At 34.6% G+C, this 13,455-nt stretch overlaps 4 protein-coding genes across 6 annotated transcripts; 2 read left to right on the forward strand and 2 right to left on the reverse strand.

The window, feature by feature from the left end:
• Nucleotides 1-1,744: 1,744 nt before the first annotated feature.
• On the reverse strand, nucleotides 1,745-2,358 carry LOC140871594 (uncharacterized). Its single transcript, XM_073274174.1, has one exon. The coding sequence runs from the start codon at nucleotides 2,209-2,211 to the stop codon at nucleotides 1,918-1,920; it is 294 nt and encodes a 97-aa protein (XP_073130275.1). The 5' UTR covers nucleotides 2,212-2,358; the 3' UTR covers nucleotides 1,745-1,917.
• Nucleotides 2,124-5,432, reverse strand: LOC140871593 (DNA N(6)-methyladenine demethylase ALKBH1A). 3 transcript variants are annotated; one of them, XR_012147720.1, is made up of 8 exons: nucleotides 5,190-5,432; nucleotides 4,923-5,074; nucleotides 4,474-4,802; nucleotides 3,800-3,938; nucleotides 3,644-3,710; nucleotides 3,445-3,566; nucleotides 2,683-3,222; nucleotides 2,124-2,520 (listed from the first exon to the last, which is right to left on the reverse strand). XR_012147720.1 is itself a non-coding variant. In XM_073274173.1 (7 exons), exons 1-7 carry the CDS (start codon nucleotides 5,282-5,284, stop codon nucleotides 3,086-3,088), a joined length of 1,041 nt encoding a protein of 346 aa, XP_073130274.1. In that variant the 5' UTR covers nucleotides 5,285-5,432; the 3' UTR covers nucleotides 2,124-3,085. The 3 variants fall into 3 exon arrangements, 1 of the variants encoding a protein (XP_073130274.1); XR_012147719.1 differs by having other exon boundaries at nucleotides 2,124-2,567; XM_073274173.1 differs by having other exon boundaries at nucleotides 2,124-3,222.
• A 1,267-nt stretch (nucleotides 5,433-6,699) lies between these two features.
• Nucleotides 6,700-9,584, forward strand: LOC140872130 (uncharacterized). Its single transcript, XM_073274891.1, has 5 exons — nucleotides 6,700-7,057; nucleotides 7,521-7,624; nucleotides 7,829-7,942; nucleotides 9,203-9,286; nucleotides 9,377-9,584. Exons 1-5 carry the CDS (start codon nucleotides 6,757-6,759, stop codon nucleotides 9,431-9,433), a joined length of 660 nt encoding a protein of 219 aa, XP_073130992.1. The 5' UTR covers nucleotides 6,700-6,756; the 3' UTR covers nucleotides 9,434-9,584.
• A 1,799-nt stretch (nucleotides 9,585-11,383) lies between these two features.
• Nucleotides 11,384-13,178, forward strand: LOC140872303 (uncharacterized). The gene is made up of 3 exons (XM_073275124.1): nucleotides 11,384-11,569; nucleotides 11,691-11,783; nucleotides 12,080-13,178. The coding sequence occupies exons 1-3, from the start codon at nucleotides 11,516-11,518 to the stop codon at nucleotides 13,013-13,015; spliced, it is 1,083 nt and encodes a 360-aa protein (XP_073131225.1). The 5' UTR covers nucleotides 11,384-11,515; the 3' UTR covers nucleotides 13,016-13,178.
• The last annotated feature ends 277 nt before the right edge of the window (nucleotides 13,179-13,455 follow it).

Below are 13,455 nucleotides of genomic sequence, written 5' to 3' on the forward strand. Positions count from 1 at the left end.
TATATGTACTGCAGTTTGTAATGTATGTTTACTTTTTTGCCATTGCGATCAGCTCTATTGTCACATTTCAGTTTTAGTATCATATTTTTTAAACAATTTTAGTTCTTTTTTATCGGGAATGCTGACATCACGCTGCACACATTAGCATTGTGTTCGTGGCACGTCAAATAATGACTAACATTGAAAAAAAAGAAATAAATAAATATAAAGAATCAACATTAAAATTTGACAACAAAACCTGCAAAATCACAAAGATATATAAAAAAATAAACATAAAAGACCAAAAATACAATTTTTTTTTGAAATTCTACTCATGACATAGACGGTTATATGTAAAGATTTGTTGTCATGACTTGAATTAATAAGTCTCACTCATATCTCATTCAAGCAGCCAATTTGATGGTGTGTAGGTAAATAAATCGAAATTAACCGAATTAATGAGCGGTAACACTTCTCACAAATCAATTCGTATCTGTATACATTCGAGAAAGTTCCTTGTACAAATCGAATTATTTATGGAGATGTAGTGGTAATAATAATGATTATGGGTAATGATAAAATGGGACATCCTCGTAAGATGCTTGTTTTAGCGTAAAATAATTAAAGATTGGAAGTGGTGGTCAATTACGATGCTTTGTTAAACTTGATTACTCTACATGTGCTTTGGTGAGCTCCTCCATCATTACAACTCTAATACATTGCACAAATTATCAGTTATCACCACCATTATAAAGTTTTTAAATGATATGACGATATATAATCTCTTTGTCTCATATAACCTTCTGTATGCATGTAGTTTTTCAAATTTTTTATCCATGAATAAAAACTTAGGAGCGAAGGTGATAGGAGTAATGATTGATTTAGAAGAGGATAAGATTGATACACTACTGATTCTGTTCATCCAATCTCACCAAACCAATTGACGCCATTGTGGTTTGGTCAAATGTTTTAGATTCAAATCATTGTTTTTTGACAATATCATGTATATATATATATACATCCCTTTATTTTTCAACATTCTTTTACTAATATATGACTCTCTTACGTTTTAATTAAAATTCTTGAAATGAAAAATAATAATATTAACCAGGACAGATCCAAACAAGAATTAAGTTTCCTCCATCTAAATTTTCGAAAATTAAGGGCATCGTCTTCCTTTCTAATCTCCATGAAAACTAAAATCTCAATCGGTGTAAAGAAATATGGTTCCTTGAAATATATCAATAAAGATAATTATCTTCAACTTCAACTCCCCATTGAGAGTTTTCCAAAGAATTTTGGGCCTTTCTTCAAATAACCCATTCTAAAATTCTCTTCGATAGAATGAACTGCCTGGGCTGGACTGGGCCTGAACAAACGAAGACAAAAACACAATTTTTGGGCTGAACAAAATTTCAAATGTGAGGCCCAATTGCGTATTCATTTCATGCCCATTCCATAGACAATTTAATCCAATCCCAGCAATCTTTGATATTTTTTTTTATACAGGACAAGTTTCTGACCATATAAATTACAATCATATTTATTTTGAAGAAAAATTTTCCGCTGTGACAACTAACATACACTCAAAACTTTATATATCATCATCATGTTATAATCGATACGAATTGTATTATATCATTACGCGTAACATGTAACATTCACAGCTAAATACAAATACACTGACCATATGTAATCCAATTTCACAAATGAATACTAGGTATTTTTACTATATACACTTTGAAGAAAAATGCGGACGAAGAAATCTGTGAAAGTATCTCATTTCATTAATCTATCATTGTACTTGGCATTTTTTTTTTGTTTCCTACTAACATTCCATTATGCATACAATCAATTGAAAATAAATTAAAGTTACAAAATATAGCTGCTAAAAGGCAATCAATAAAATCCACCCTTTGAAACAACTCCGGTTCGCTTTCAGCGAGGCCGGTTCGACGCAGATATCTGAACCGGGATCGGACGGCCCGTCCCTGTTCCACCGCAGCTGTTGCAGGCCATGCGGCCCGAACCAGCACAGGTCCGACAACCCACGTCACCGTCCGACCACCGCGAGCAGATACAGGAAACCCGGCCCGACCCGTTGCAGCTGGAGCATCTAGGCCCACGCCCAGAACCAATCATCGGGTTTTGATCCATCACTTGTTTCACGAAGACCGCTCCGGCTAAAACGCTTAAACCGGTGGCTAATTGGGTTATCACAATCGGACCCATTCGTTGTGTTGCTCGTATCCTTGTTCTTCGATTGTTTGGAGGAAGAAAAATGGGGAATTTTGAGCGGAGATATTTGGGTTTTGGGTGTTTTTATTGCTGGGAAAGATGTGAGTTTCCGTGAAGTGGTGGTGGGCGAGTACACGTAACAACAGGGTGTGGTGTTGGGGTATTTGAGGTGTTTTTGGAGCTTAGTGAAGATTTAATAGGAGGAGAATTCATATTTGGACATCTTTGATGGGTTATTTTGTTGTTTTCTTGATTTTGAGGGGATTTTTTCGAATCTTTTGCATTTCTTATGTTCGGCAAATTCTGTGGCAAGATCGAGATGCACGATTCATCTTTCAAAGCAGAGGAATCTATCCAATTTTTCGATATTTTGTGAAAATATAGATGAAATATGAGACAAATGTAATTTTAAATTTTTTGTGAATAAATATGAAGCTTGAGTTCTTAGAACTGAAAAATTCTTACTTGATCGAATGCACCCATGCGAATTAGTTAGTCGTGCTGAAATTGAACCCACAGGAGTCTAAAATAATTGTCCACGGTAACTCAGCCAACTAAAAAAGGCAGACTTTTCTCAAATAGAACCAAAGTTTGCCAAATTTTACTAACGCCCGACATTTGTCAAAGTCAAAGTTGTACAACAAATAGGCGGTAGTTGAAGGAGAACACGGATTTGATTTTGAATGATAATAAAATAGTTCATTTTGCAAGTACCGAATGTGCTGGCTTTTCATCTTCTTCTCAAATAAAATTAGACCACTGATTCGCAATTGTAATTATAACTCGAACTAAGAATCTAAGTTTGGAGAAATCAACTTCTGGGAAAATTGCCAGGCCAGCCTGTTACTTGTAGCAACCAATCATCTTCTTAAAAAACTTGTCTGATGTTGATGTTGATTCTTGAAGTCCTGATGTAATCCAAGAACGAAAAATCTTGGTCCAAAAATTGTGATTCGAGACTGGCTATTTCAGCATTTTCCGTGTCTGTAAATATACGGGGGACGCCTGCAAACCAAATGAGATTAAGTTTCACACTATTTATGTATAGATTGAACACCACAGGAAAAGCAACTCGTCGTTCATCAGTCCTCACTTAATATAAGCATTACTAGAATACAGAATTTGTTGGTGAGGATACTGTAATCACCAACAGTCATTTAGTATAATTTAGCAATGAAGTCTACAAAGAAGATAGCATTTTGAACTCAGTAGCGACACCAGAATTACCATGAAAGCATTCCCTGGCCTCCCCAGCCATAAGTACCACATCACCGCTTCTAAGGAACATCGCAATGGGTGAATCTTCCCGAGATTTTCCTCCGAGCAGGAAAATTGCTTTGCAACCCAAACTGTAGAAATTTTTTTTTCTCAATATCATTTCACAACTCATTGGACTAAACCAAACAAAAAGTTGAAAGCATGATACCTCATGCTCACAATCGGTTTACTCCAATCTTTTTCCATGTCATCAAGGTGCCCACCAAGCATATCACCTTAAAAGAACAGTGTGGGTATCGATCAAACAACTAGGCAAGATTGAAACCTTTACGAGTCATATAAGACGTCTGAGTATGAGATGTACCTAATCCAAAGTAATTCACTATGGCTGCTTCTGGCTGGAATTCTTCACCACATGGCATGACAGGTGCAGCCATTATTTTAGCCAGTTGGCATAATGAATCGGGTATCTTCTTGTGAGGGAGATCAACGTTATAGCTCCGCTGCACCGATATGTATAACGCTTCTTCAGCATTTATGGAAATGATGACGATCAAACAAAGCATGCATATCAATATGTATTATTAACAGAGAGCATATTCCAATTTCATTCCACAAGGCGAGCACAATGCTACCGAAAGATGGGGACACTTAATACAATAAGAATTGAACGGATATCAATATGCTAATCTGAGACTACGTAAGTAAGTCGTAACATAGGACATGGAAGGGCTATCATCTCAGAAGGATACATGGTAGCCAAATGCAAGAAAATAATGATCAAGATCAGCAATAATTCAAAAGCAGAATCATGACATGTTGAGTAAAAATAATTTAGCATGAAAAACTTGATATTTCAAGCAGCAACTACAGTCATATGCAAATGATCTCTGAGAATATAGGATTGAGACCTTTTCAGTACTAGGTATCCATTCAAATAAACAGGTGAATTATCAGCAAATATAGGTTTACAAGAACAAAATTGATAAAAAAATATATATATATAAACAGAAATATCAAATAGATTTTTAGCTTGACCTTGGACCAATCAAACTGCAAGCCAAGTGTGCTCCATCTCAACTTTCGTAGCAACAACGAAGCCTGTACTGACTTATGTGCATCACTCCCAGACAACCGATCCATTTCCTCCACTAATTTCCATTTGGGGTGAGAATCGACGCTATCAGGATCCCTCTCTTCGAACACAAATTTTTTCCCTTGTGTAGCCGAAACAAATAAATCCGGTATTGACCCATAAAATGCATCGTGATTTGTTCTATTAGGGAATTGAGGAAAACTCGTCAAACTCTCCCTTATCCATTGGCATTGCTCCTCAACGCTCAATGCACTAGGAATAAAATAAAAACCTGCATATCAGATTAATCTCAGCAATTCGAGGGCAAAATTTTACAAATATATATTTTTTAATAATCGGCCATATCATGAAAATTCAGCAAAAAATCACAATTTCAGAAATCCTGGCATACCTGGTCGATTTTTCAAGCAGAAAATAGGTCTATCGAAGTCGCATTTTAACGCGGTAACTCCTTCCCTAAGTTCATCGTTGCAATTGTACTTGTCTAAAATTGACTTGAAATCAATTACCTCGGATAAATCTACAGGTCTCGGTATCTTTTTCCTAGAATTACAATCAGATGAAAACCTTAAAACAGAACTAAAAAGCATCATATCCCGACATGGTTAGACAAAACTCAGCAATAAAAAAATACAAGAAGGGTAATAAAAGTTGGTACTTTTTGGAGTTATCGTAATATATCTTGTATTTCTTCTCCGCTTTGCGAAAAGCTGTTCTCTCCGATTCTTCATTGTTGATTTCTGAATCGTACATGATACCAGGTGACTGATTTCAAATGGGGTCAAATTTCCGAAATTTGATGGGATTTGTAATTTGGATTTTGGCTAGGGTTTATTAGCTGAAAGATTATGAAAAAGGATCCACGCACATGATGTTATTCTAATTTTTGAAGACCCATTGTGGGAAATTTCATGTTATTTTTATTTTTAATAAATTATGACTTCAATTAAACTTCCACTCTCCCTAAAATACAACCGTGTAATTTTATTTTATTATAACTAAAATTTACTATAATGAAAAAAAATCAAACAAGGAGCAATAAATCAATTTGGCTTGTGCCACAAACAAAACCTTGATGTTTTTGTTTCCAACTAAACTAAGGGAAAGTCTATGTAGTATTGTCACTAGCATTTATATTCATATCTTGCATGCTTGTAAAATCCATTTTTTTTAATGAAAAAATTAATGAAAAAAAAAATCCATTTTTTTACGTGGCGTAAGCAATAAGCATGTCGAACAAAACCAATATACTCAAGTTTTATTAGTAGCAGTGTTTTAAAAAATTTATTTAAGTGACATTTAATCTCAATTAAGTTTTATGATTTAACTAGATTAAACAACTGTTTTTTAAAACCGAAGATTTCATTTGTTTTTTTTAATGAATATATGGTATTTATAACTTGAAATATTTATTAAATCATATATTTATAACAATTCTATCATTTTATTTAATATTTAGCTTAAATTAATTAAGATTATACTTTTTTGAGAAATTAATTAAGATTTATGCTTAGGTTTGAAGCTTAGCGCCAATGTTTCGATGCATATATATTTTTAAATGGTTAATTATTCGAATTCAATGATAATTTGGAGAAAACCAAACTTATTAACGGAGCTTTTTGACCTACTAAACAAGTAAACATCATGAAACGACACTGGTTAAAAAGATGAAAACTCTAGCTATTTGAGAGCTACTCAGCTGAGTCAAGGGACTTGGATATATCCATGCTATTATTGAGTTTGACTAAAAAAATGTCCGTAGATGCAATTCACTCTCAGAGTTGCGATGTTTCAAATTTCGATCATGTTATTTCCGATTGTTGCCTTTTTATTAGCAACAATAAAATTTTTAAAGTCTACCTCATTAATAGACAAGCAATAGAGTTACTAAATATTTTGGTCTAGACAAGTATTCATTTACTTCAACACTGGGTTCACTACACCAAAGTCAATTACTTTGCGGTTGACTAATGATTGTTCTCATTCAAACATGCAACAAGATTACTTGTTTTTGGTTAAAAAAGAATTTGGTGTAAATAGATAGAGAAATAAGAAATAAAAAAATTTATTTACAAAGTGTCAGGGGCTCTTTGGTCTTTTCGACCGGAAACGTCCGTCTGCCTTCAGCCGAAAACGTACTGCTCATATAACACATGAAATAAATCGATTCGTGCCCAATTCGTAGGAAGACAATACAACTGTAATTCTCCACCAAGATTTAAAAAATGGCGTGCAGAAGTATTATCAGAAACGTTTTCTTGACGGAATTTACAGAATCATGGCTGCCTTTACCTTTCATGAGCAATTTTACACCAATCATTTCGGCCCACAAGAAAATATCGACGTTGAAACCAAATTGTGGCTGTAAAGCAGCAATTAATTCTAGGAATTCTCAGTTTGAAGTCGCGCTTTCTGCTAAAAGTTCTCAGTTTACAAGAAATTGCGCGAATATAGGAAACGCATCTTCTTCTGGCGATGATTATGAGCAAGAACCCCCTCAAGAAGCGGTGTTGAAGGCGATTTCAGGTGCATGTTCTAGGGAATTAGCTTATTTTGTCATTAATTCAAATAAATATGGATTTTTTTTTTGTAGTTGGAGTGGCGGCTGGGTGTTGCTTTTCTTGAGCTGCTTGTACACTTTTTTCACCTGTGGTGAGAATGCTTGATTGCTGAAAAAAAAGGAGGGGGGGTGGGGGGGTGGTGTGGCTTATCTAGAATTTAAATAAAAATAGTTATTTTAAATTCTGAAAATATTATTTGTAGTTTAAGCATGATGTTGGAGACTTTGTGGTAGGAAATCTGCACTGAGGTGAAAGCTTTCCCGAGTTTTCGAGTTCTGAGAGGTCGCTTTTGGACTGAAGCATTTTATTTTGAAGGGTGCAAATGTGCAATAGACTTTTCTATGTTGTGCTTGCATTTTTTTAATTTACAAGATATAATTTGTATTTGGAAAGGGGGTTTCTAACTGTAAATCTTTCAAAATTATCAGAAATTTCAAAGACAGCTGGGAGGGTTGGACACACAACGAATGTAGTGATCGGGGGTACAGTTACCGATGATTCGACTAATGAATGGCTTACTCTTGATCAAAAGGTATTCTCCATGCTATCTTGCCTAATCCTTTTGTCGAAATTTAGTTTCGTCGATCTCATGGAGGAAACATATTCTCTTGATAAACAAGAGATTATTAAAGCATTAATCTTCAATTTGTGTCTTGAACAATTGCAATTCTGCTTCTTGGGTTTGTTCGGCTTGTTCGAATATTTTTTACGGTTAAATATATGTTTTCCTGCGCAGGTAAACTCCTATCCAACAGTTCGCGGATTTACAGCCATTGGTACTGGGGGTGATGATTTTGTGCATGCCATGGTTGTTGCTGTTGAATCTGTTATTCACAGACCAATCCCAGAAGTAAGCATCTCTCTTTTGTGATTTTGTACCTCAAGTGTTAGGAGAGTCATCTACTGAAGCAGAGTGCTAAAGGGAATGCCCCGTTTACTTCTATCCAAGCGTGTCATCCTATCTTGAAACAGTGCATCCAGTGTTGGTGATGAACTGCAGAAAAACATAATCTTCTAGAAATTAATGGTGCATAGTAATTAGATGCAGGAGGATGTAAGGTATCCTGTGACTCAGTTCCCACTGCTACCACAACCCTGGGCACCATTTTATCTGTTCTCGGCACCTCTACTGGGACTTGTCATCATTTTAGTGAAAGGGCATAAATTGAATGGGGGAAAGCTTTTTTAAAACCCGAACTAGCAATGTTCGTATAAATGGCCCGAGCTCCATTACTTTCCAAAGCCTTTCTCAGTCTGACTTCATGACTCCAATTCTTTTGGAGTACAAACTTATGTAGCACCTTCTGTCAACTGCCAAAAGTACATTGCTTTATAGTATCGCCCTTATCTACATTTCAAACATACATTATTATTGAAAACATCTGAGTATTCAGTCGGATGATATGAACCCCTAATCAAGATGTGGATTCCCATTTCACTTCTTTCTGTTTCTTCTTTTCCTTGGTGGGAATTTGCGAATTGCCAATACATTATTTTTTTTACTTTTAAGCAGTGAGTTAGAGCTTTGGTTGGCATTACGATTAGATGGTGTTTTAAGCGGTTGAGTTGGATGATATCAGATTGGTCTTTGACATAACAAACTAATCTCTTAATAAGAAAAGGAGACAAAAATGTTTAATTTCTTGGCATTGTAAACGACATGTTGAAATAAGTCTTATGTAATATGGAATATGGATACTGAGAAGAGTTAGATTCTGTGGTGTCTGATTTTCAGAAGTTGAAAGAGGCTCATACCTAGTGCTTATTAAAGAACCGCTTTTGATCTGATTTGTGAAATACCCTCAGTTTCCCCCTTGTCTTTAATGCTTCACTTTCTTAGCTAGGAATAATATATCCTGCCTGTCCGTTACCGGATCTATAATATTTTGATGTGTAAGTATTCTGTTTTTTTTTTTCAAAATAAAAAAACCAATCGTTTATCTGGATGAATCCCTTTCTTTTTTCTTCTTGGTATCTCCTCGTTGATCTCCAGTAGCTCTCCTTTTTTATAATACAGCTACATCAGTTTATGAACCTTTTTCACTTGTATCCTTGACCAAAATTTTCGAATTTTAACCACAAAAGTTCAACTCATTTTCTTCTGGTACAGGGTCAAGTGAAACAGAAGATCTCATCAGGTGGCAAATATGTATCAGTGAACATTGGACCTGTTCAAGTTGTTTCCAGCGAACAGGTGCTACTATCTCCTTCGCTCTCGATCATTTGTATGCATGTATATACTTGTCAGCATGCATGAATAATGTAATTGATGTGTGTTCTCCAGGTTCAAGCGGTGTACAACGCTATGAGACAAGACGACAGGATGAAATATTTTTTGTAGATGTACATCTTTTTTTTAAATTCTGGATACAAGTCTTCTCATTCTTGTCATCACTTTTGCATATCAAGGTTAACTTTTAATTAGTTGCTTAATTTTTACAAGCGAATGGATCATAACCTTAAATATTGAATGTAAATGAATTCTTGTTTCATTTTTCCGCTTCCATGAAGAGTTACAGATCCTTCAACAATAACACTTGTCTTACTCATACTTTTGTGCTCTGTCAACTGAAGCTAAATAGTGAACTTTGAATTCAAATAAAACGAGTCAAATGATGACTGGAATTCATGGACAGATGCAAACATGTCAAGTATGACTAGATTCTTGTTTGTAATGAGTGGCATGTTCTTGTTCTTTACACATCAAGTTGAGAAACTCTGTCCCTAATTAGCATGATTCCAAGCATGTGAGAAATTTTATGCACATCGTTTTTACTCATTGCCAACCTAACCAATTTGACTAAGTTGTTTGACCCTTTAATCTACACTTTTCATTGTCTTTCGTGAGTATTTAAAATCACTGGTGTTTGGTTTTGATCGATGAATTTCAAATGTATTTTTATTGTTTAGATAATTAAAATCATAAATTTCACATATACCCTCCTTTGGATGTTTATGTTGTATTTCGTGGTAATTAACTAAATCTAATTAATTTCAAGTTTACGGTACTTTGTATTACTAATATAATAATAGTATGTGTATATTTAACATCGTAAATAATAAAACAATGATCGAAATCCATAGATTTCAAATATATATCTCCTCCTCAAGTATAACTTCAAAGTTCTGAATATAAAATAGTCATTAATGAGATTTTATAATGGGAATATTATCTTCATTACAGTTTAGTACTGGTTCAAACATGTGACGTAACCCAAAAAAAAAAAAAATTGGATCATACCGTGATAGATGCTCTTTAAGTATACTTTAATGCCTCTAAATAAAATACATAAAATTTCATTGGCTGGTAGCATAATTCTGAAAGGGCATCGGTTTTCTTTGCCTATATTATTAAATAAATAATCCTACTTTGTTGGTGGAATAAATTTCAACAATAGGTAGGCCCAAACCCTTCTCTTTTAACGGTAATCACTTGCTTAAATTGTCACCATCTCCAATGACAATGATTTAGCTGCTAACTCGTCATTATTATTAAATATTATCAAGATTAATAAATAAATTGTAACCAATTGTCCTTTTTGTATGCATTTATTTTCTTTATTTATTTTTATTAATCACCAACTCGTTCTCGTGGCTAGGCACAAGTCGTAGATGAACCATCGTCTGATTTCAAATAAAAATGTTTAATTTTTATGTTTCTCTAAATTTTATAAAAATTATATGTTAAAATTTAGTGATAGAATTGAATTCTTCTTCCATATCAAAAAATTCCTAACTGATTAATCTTTCCTGTTGACATTAAGGGAGTGTTTGCAAAATATTATACTTTTGTAGAAATGTTTAAATTTATAGATTATAAAAAAATTAAGAAAAATCAAAAGTTGGTAGTGTTTGGAAACAAATGTGAAAATCTAAAAATCAAAGTTGTATAGTGTTTGATAAATAAGTGATTAAAGTAATTTTAACATTGATCTTTTTATTAGAATCACTTTTAGAGAATCATAATCACCATATGATTAGTTTTTCGATTTCAGTTAAGTTAAACATAAAGCTAACACATAATTTGGATTTAAAAAACACACAAAAGTGATTTTTTAAGCTAAAATCTAACAATCACTTTTTTTAGTGATTATAAACACTCTCTAAATAAAAGTTCTTGATTCGGACTTCACTTTATACAGTAATTATTATTTAAAACTTTGTGATAATTTAAATAAATCGACAAGCCAAAGTAAATTCAATGGTGAAGCACACATCTTCATGATATAAAAATATTTAAACCAAATTATCACATAAACCTAAGCTTAATGATTCTAAGCTGTGGGTCATCTGATGTCGTCTACGGCGGCGTTTATCTATTTGTCACGTCGTTTTATCACATGTTTTCGTATATATATTATTGTCTCTTCTTAGTTGTTTCCACATTTCCATTCATTTAGCAAGTGCAGATCAACTAGAAATCATGTTACAGAACATCAAAGAACAGGGGAGTACTGTTCTTAATGAAGAATCCCAGGCAAGCCTCATTTTTCTCCTGGTTTATTAATTATGTGATTGTCTTTTATATTTGATATGTAATAATTCATAATTGCTTGTTTTTTTTTAAAAAAAAAAAATTAAATTGTATGTATTATTAGAATGCAATCGAATGTGGAGAAGGAGAATCTTTGAACACATCCTTGCCCAACTCTCCAAATCAGAGCAGCAGGCCAAGCAGCATGGTGATCAAGGTAAGTTCAGCCAACCTATTATAGTTTTTCGTAGATTTTGAGGCGGTCGGAACGCAGAAAATGGAAATGGTGGCCAAATGAACGTTGAGATTATGAACTGAGGTCTAACCCCAGAAGCTAGCTCAGCGATGTGAGACGACTAATATAGTGTATTCGTTAACAAAATTTCAAATTTTTAATAATAAGTACACCATGTTAAGAGTGTAGCTTGTTGATTGGTGTATGTTTTTTTTGGAAGGAATGTGAATTGATTTTCTAATTGCCACTGTTGTTGTTTTATGCAAATTTGTCAACAGAAACCGAATAGAGTGATTCCGCCGCACTTGATAGCGGAAGCAATATCAACTCTGCCTGGATTTGACCTGAGATGGTCAGGTCCCATAACCCCAAGAGAAATGCTATATGTGCAGCAATATGTGTTTGCAAAGTATCCTGAATACTGCAACGGTCTGGTTGAAGATTTGGAAACTGATCATAAAACAGAAGTTTGTGTCAACGAAGATTCCTCGGAACACATGTCCGACGACAAGAAAAGAGCCCAGAAAACGATCCGGGATAATTCGTTCTTTTCGCCTTCTTTTACTGCTAACAACGACATGTTTAAGGTCAAGTTAGAACCCTCGAAACTACTTGATACCCTGGCAAAAAAGACTTCTTTCCAGGGGAACTTCATCTCCATCCCCGAAGTCCAAGCCCGAAACCGAGCCTTGCAAGACTGTGGATTGAATGAAGAGGAATACTTGGTCGTCTTCACGGCAAATGTAAGAGAATCAATGGCGATGGTCGGGGAATCGTACCCTTTCTTCAGAGGGAATTATTACTTGACAATTCTTGGAGAGGAGACTGATTTAGTGAAAGTTTTTGTTTCGTCTAAAGATTCGAAAGCAATATCTGCACCAGAGACATGGCTGGATTTGAGGATCAAAGGATCACAACTTAGCCAGTATTTTAGGAGAAAAAGTAAGTACACTCCAAAGGGACTTTTCGCGTATCGGGCGTGCACGAACGGGGCTCGATCTTCGATGCATTGGATATCAGAAGCTCATAGGAATTGTTGGCATGTGCTTGTGGACGCAAGTGGGCTGGAGTTGGGGGAAGATCGGCTGGCGTTGGCGTTGCATCAACCCGATTTCGTGACATGTGTAGTCGATGTTGCACATGCTCAGCCTTCCAAGATTAGTTGTCTTTTGGTGAGGAAGAACTCGTTTGATACCGCGGCGAGTTCTACATAATAGTTCCATTGTCAAATGAGAAATATCAGAAAAAATGTAGTAGGGATCTTTTTTTAACTTTGTTTGTAAGGTTTGATGTTCGATTGATGGGGGAATTAACAAGATCCAAATGGAGTTTTTATAGGTTCTTCTTTCTTGTATACACATGCATGGAGAGGATAAATGTGTGTAGACACACAACTAAGTCTCTTTCACTTTAATATCATAATATATTAATGGGTGCTGTTTCAAATTTTGGTTATCGTAAAAGATTTTTTTCCAAAAAAAAAAAAAAAAAACCACACACACCAGGCAACACTATTGACACCTATCTTTTTAAAATTTAAAAAACAAAAGAGAGAGAGAAAAAATTGATCAGGATCGTTCTGATACTACCTATGAAATAGAATATAATAAATTAGTGATCGAGACTCACGCGATACAAGTATAATATAATAAAT

Source organism: Henckelia pumila, unplaced genomic scaffold (assembly GCF_033568475.1).
Source record: "Henckelia pumila isolate YLH828 unplaced genomic scaffold, ASM3356847v2 CTG_461:::fragment_3, whole genome shotgun sequence".
Classification (NCBI taxonomy): Eukaryota; Viridiplantae; Streptophyta; class Magnoliopsida; order Lamiales; family Gesneriaceae; genus Henckelia; species Henckelia pumila.